At 35.2% G+C, this 6,000-nt stretch overlaps 1 protein-coding gene across 1 annotated transcript; it reads right to left on the bottom strand.

Annotated features, from left to right (window-relative positions):
• Positions 1 to 1,498: 1,498 nt before the first annotated feature.
• Positions 1,499 to 3,140, bottom strand: LOC117110476. The gene is made up of 2 exons (XM_033253193.1): positions 3,128 to 3,140; positions 1,499 to 2,466 (listed from the first exon to the last, which is right to left on the bottom strand). The coding sequence occupies exons 1-2, from the start codon at positions 3,138 to 3,140 to the stop codon at positions 1,499 to 1,501; spliced, it is 981 nt and encodes a 326-aa protein (XP_033109084.1).
• Positions 3,141 to 6,000: the final 2,860 nt, after the last annotated feature.

Below are 6,000 nucleotides of genomic sequence, written 5' to 3'. Positions count from 1 at the left end.
AGATGTGTATAAGATTAGAGTATATAAGTTACAAATAACATAAATAAAAATGTTCCAGTAGAATTTCAATAACCCCCCCCCCTCCCCAACTTCCTAAAAAAAATGAGAGTGAATGAGTGATAGTGGGTTGGTGTATTTAATTGTGATAACATTATATGCGGTTTATAGAGGAAGCTGATTCTCTATGTGCTGATTCTCTTTGTGTTGACCTAAGGATGTGTCTAGCCTATTAAAGTGGCAATGGCATCATGAATGCTACACTCTCACATCTGCAGCAAACTGCAATGGTCTAAGATATGTTCCAACTTAAGCATTAGCTCACGATGCACAGTTTTCTGTAGACATTTTATTACTAGTGGCGTCCATACAATCAGTTTTTTAAAACTGATGGTACGGACGTCACGACTTAGAAGTCGTTTAAACTCCGGGGAGGCACTATGATCAGGCTGATTCAGGCATCTAACTCCATTACATACGTTCTCTTTGCAGACGACACCAATAGTTTCCTTTCACATCCTGATTTGCACACCCTAATTAGAATTTTCAACAAGGAAATAAAACATGTTTCGAATTGGTTTAAAATTAATAAACTGTCATTAAATATCAGCAAAACCAACTACATACACTTTTCCGGAAATAAAACTAATATTGATCCAAACAAAAACATCTATATCGACAATACTCCTATTAATTTAGTTAATAATACTCAATTTCTTGGAATACTCATAGATAACAAACTAAACTGGAAACTTCATATCTCCAAAATCTCTAGAAAAATTTCCAAAAGCAATGGCGTACTTAACAAACTCAAATTTACTCTTCCATCTAATATTTTTTTCTTTCTCATTATATAACACTCTTATTCTTTCCTACTCACACTCACATCTTTCCTACTGTAACATTGCATGGGCAGCCACTGATGCAAAACACCAAACTCATTGTCCTTGGACAAGCACTGAAACAACTAAACTTGATCAATTATTTAAACTTCAAAAAAGGGTTCTTCGTACTTGCTCTTTATTAAATGACCTTTTCCCTTTCTTAAATTACCTTTCCCATTCCAAACCTCTTTTCTATAAATTTAACACTTTAAACATTTTTGACATAAATAAATTGCAATCTGCCATTTTCATGTATCGATATGCAAATAAAAAACTCCCAAATACTTTTAAAGGATACTTTACAAAAAATAATGAACTACATAACTTCTTCTTTAACGCTAGTCGTCGTTAGACATCGCGCATCTCACTAATTTCCGCCATTTGGTGCGTTTTTGAGCAAGTGCGTGCATAGACCTGTGTGTGAAAAATCTGGTTTCCTTCTTGATGTTGGCCATCCATGTTGTTGTCGGCCGCCCCTGCGGACGTTTTACCTTTCGCTCTGCTTCGTGGTATGCCATTCTAGCTGGAGTGTGTTCATCTAAGCGGAGCAGGTGCCCATACCATACCAGCCTTCTTTTCTTTACTTTCTTACTCCGTTCTTCTTTCCCTGTCTTTCTCTATACCTCGTCATTCCTTATTTTCTCTGGCCACTTTATACCTAATATTCTTCGTAGAAACTTTCGTTGGAACACATCTATTTCATTCTCTAACAATTTGGTCATTGTCCAGAGTTCGCTGTTGTATAGGCAGATACTGGTGACATATACATTGAAGACTCTCACTTGCAATTTGGTTGTTATTTTCTTATTTTGGAGTATACCACTTATTTTAGAGAATGTTGCTAGAGAGAGGTGTTTTCTGTTACTGATGTCTTCTCTTGTTCCCAACTTGCTGCCTAGAAATTTACAATTTCGCCAATCTCCATTTCCTTTCCTTTGTATGGTATATTCTTCTGTTTTGGATGCGTTTACCGTTAAATTGTAGTCTCTAAATTGAGGTGGCAGTTCTTTCTTTATTTCATTTACGTATTCTTGTGATGTAGATATCCATGAAATGTCGTCGGCATATTGAAGGCTCAATGTAAAATTGATTGTCTGATATTGTTGTTGTTCATATGTTTGTAATATGTATGCTAAGTATGTGGTGAAGAGGATAGGGCTAAGGCAATCTCCTTGTGGAACCCCAATATTTGATATAATAGGGTCACCTAACTCCTTTGCTATCCTTACTTTAAGTTCTACTTGTTCTATTAATATTTTATTGAGGTTTAGTTCTTCAGGTTCTAGATTTTGGGATATAATCTCGATGAGTTTTTTCCTATTCACTGTATCAAAAGCGCTGCTCATGTCTAGCATAAGAAGAGTAAGCTTGCACTCAGATGAGATAATGGCTTTCTCTGCAAGCGTTCTGAGAGCAAATACATGTTCGGTAACACTTCTCCCTTTGGTGTATGCTGCTTGAGAGAGCGGTATAACGCTCTTAAGTTTATCACCTATCTTCTGTATAAGACAGATAGCTAAGATCTTTCTGATGGTGTTCAAAAGAACAACTGGCCTGAGGTTTTTGACAATACTTTTCTGTTTACCTGATTTTGGAAGTGAACTATGATTCCCTCTTTTATATCATTAGGCACTTTACCGGATCTCGCCATCTCATTAAAAATATTTGCAATAATATCAAATACTACTCAGGTGCAAATTTGATTCTTAATGAACATCGTCTGGTCCTGGTGTCTTACCATTTTTTAGTTTCTTAGCAGTTATTTTTATTTTTTAATTTTTAGTTTTAAACCTTACTACATACTTAGCCGCCTCCTTATAGACGTGCGCAACATGTCCCCACTTTTTAAGTATGTCAGTGTTGCTTAACTTATGAGTGTCTAGTTTTTGTTTTATTCTAGCTTTGTATTTTTCCTGGTTAGTAGTACTGTATCGGTAAGTTTCATTACATCTAATACTCGGCTCGCCTTTTTCGGTTTCATCTTAACATATTGCAGCCTAAACTGTGTTTACTAATCTGTGGTCGGTTTCAACGTTAATACCACTATAGGATCTAGAATTTGTGATACAATTTACATTCTTTTTCCTAACCATTATGTAGTCCACTTGATTTCTATAAAGGTTTCTACGTGGCGTACCATTCCTATCTACATAACTATGACACTAGAAACGTGTGTTATAAAAAACTACAATAGAACCTCAACTCGAAATTCAATAATCACATCGGTCTTCTGCTATGGAACTCACTTGACACATCCATCTTAAGTCACAATACCATAAATTGTTTTAAATACAATTACAAATCTCACCTTAAATACTCTTAATATCCTTAATCATAATTATTCTTTTAGTTACAGCCTAACCTCGTCAGCTTAATTACACAAATCCAACACCGTTAACCTTACCCTAGGTGTACGGTATGTGTTCTGTACTGTCCTTGTCCCGTTAAGAATATAATGTTGTAGTCTGTTCTTGTATTCTTGTGTGTTTAGTATGTGTATAGCATTCACTTTATTACATAAACTTTTAATTTATTTTCAACCTTTTACTGGTGGAACCAGGCTTAAAGCCCTCCTGGGCTTATCTGGCTTTCTCCAGACATATTTGCATTCCTATATAATATAATCTATTTTATTTATTCATTGTAATTCCTGATGATGCATTATATGTGAATTAACTGAACTTGAACTTGAATTAAGTCGTTCAAATTCTCGGGATATGAACTATTAGGCTTATATCGATCAAACTCTGAGGATAGGCACTAAGTGATTTTAAATTGTGATTATCGTTAAGCGACATTTTAAGCCTGTTTTCATTAAAATCGCTACAGTGTTTTCAGTGCAATCGCTGTGTAGCAGTCCCCTACGCAATCTGGAAGGCTCCCCGATTCGACCGACCAATCAGCATCACCGGAAGCGTGTAGCGATTGTATGGAAACCAAGCTTCAAAGAGCACAAATACAAATCTCTCCTCCCTTTTGTATTAAATTGTTTAATGTAGTTTAAATTACACTAGCTTCGTCGTTTTGTGATTTTTATGAAGTAATTTGAAATTCCAAAATAAAAAGTTCAATTGAAAAGACTACTAAGTTGAGTTAATTACTAAGTAACTTTTCAAACGCGAGTTACATGATCAAAGAAGGACTTTGATCAAGGGTATCACCTAGTATTGGCCTATTTGTAAAATTCGTTAGACTTTAAGTAATTCCACAATGAATTTTATCTTTTAATTAACAATACTCAACTCAACAAATAATAACCGCCACTTTTGAATCCCTGCCTTATTCTCTGTCCACAGCGGGTCCAACCTACCCCTGCACTTCAAATAATAATACTGTGTATAAACGATAGGCTTAAATGGGAGTTCGTGATCAAAAGAAGAAACAAAATAATCCGATTCATGTATAGGTCTTTATAAATAGGCCTACAAGTACAAAAAAAAAAAAAAAAACTCACAATAAACTGTATTAAAATGAATCTCATAAAAATACACACATATTATCTGTTTATTTCATTAACATGCATTCACCAATGCAAAATAAAATACTGTGCAAATAAAATAATGACAATTTATTCACAAGCTCTCTATCCTTTTAATATTATCCTTTTATGAATTGTATTTAAACAAAATAACAATACAATTCATTTCTGTCATCATTACAAATTACACAGTAGACACATTTCATGGCTCAAAGTAGTACTGGACAGTAGAACTGCTAGCTTATTCAATAGTAAGCCAGCACCTGTCTGGAAAATATTGAAATGAAACATCCAAAATGACTGTTTAAATAATCACTAAATCGCCATGTGTAAAATTATTCATTATTCTGGTACTGGTATAGGCATTTATAATGCGCCTCTTCCTTGAGGTTATAAAGCGCACCTCTTTTCCCTGATTATTTGGTCCACATGCTTTTAAAGTGTTGCTGCTGGTAATGAGCACAGGAGCAGGCAACGCCTACCAGGTGCCCATTTATACTTTTGGATAGAGAGGAGCAATGCAGATAAAGTGACTTGCTCAAGGACCCAAGCGAAATGCACAGCAAAGTGGGATTGAAACCCAGACCTCGAGGTTGGGAAACCAAACCGTTCCCGCTGTGCCAAACTGCTTCTAGTTATTGGAATTTTGTATCAACTTTAACTAATTTCTAATACCTACTGTTAAGCATTAGGTCTACCTGAGGAAGTCAGTCAAACCGTTTGGTCAGTAAACACGGAAAACATTTTTTAAAATACAGGTATGTTTTTCTTTTTTATCAATTCTAGCCACCAACAGTTTTTGTTATGAAATTTAAAATATCTAAAGCCGGTGTCTCACATAATGCGATTTTGCTGTGCTACACTCTGTCTAAAAGTATCTGGTGCATGGATGTTGTTGCAAGATATGACAGGTATTACAACACAATACAGATAGTCATATGGAAGCGTAAGATATGGAATTTTGAAAATGTTCAAAATAATGTCTTTGTTAGTGTCGTTGCGCAGCTTATCGTAAGCAATATTGCAGCATGCCTGACCAGCTTTATACCCACAAATTATACCAACAAATGACCAGCACTCAATTGAGCCACAAAATCTGTCTATCATAAAAATTTCATTCAATACAGTCATACCCTGTGTTACTATTACCTGTGTCAATTTAACATGACAAAAATACGACATGATGTCATTGTAAACTTGAGGTCACTGTGCGTTTTACTGGCAGATTATTCTCTATTGCACACCTTTCACAACATTGGAAATGTAGAACTGCATTAAAAGTGGTATCATGTTTTTATGTTGTTGTTGGTGGGTGAGACTTCTGGCTGTGAAGAAGCACTAGTATGGGCTGAAAAGCCTAGTTCCTATCACTAAAACAACGTCACTGAAGGTATCAAGCACTTTTGCTTTTATATAGTTTCAACCACCCACACAGAATACATTTACAAATTATGAATATATATATATATATATATATGAACTATGGGAGGGAGCGCAAATATCACCAGCAGAGTGGAATGGCAGCAATATTAAGTTACAAAAAATCGGACAAGAAGGCAACATAAGGCTAGTTTTCTTCTATACCTTGTCTAGCGAACCCTACGACTGCCAATAATTGTGATTTTGAATAAAAATGTAATT

This window comes from Anneissia japonica, unplaced genomic scaffold, assembly GCF_011630105.1.
Source record: "Anneissia japonica isolate Jap-2015-1 unplaced genomic scaffold, ASM1163010v1 scaffold3040_len1308831_cov196, whole genome shotgun sequence".
Classification (NCBI taxonomy): domain Eukaryota; kingdom Metazoa; phylum Echinodermata; class Crinoidea; order Comatulida; family Comatulidae; genus Anneissia; species Anneissia japonica.
The sequence above is the reverse complement of the archived record's forward strand: the minus strand, read 5'-3'. Positions and strand labels throughout refer to the sequence as shown.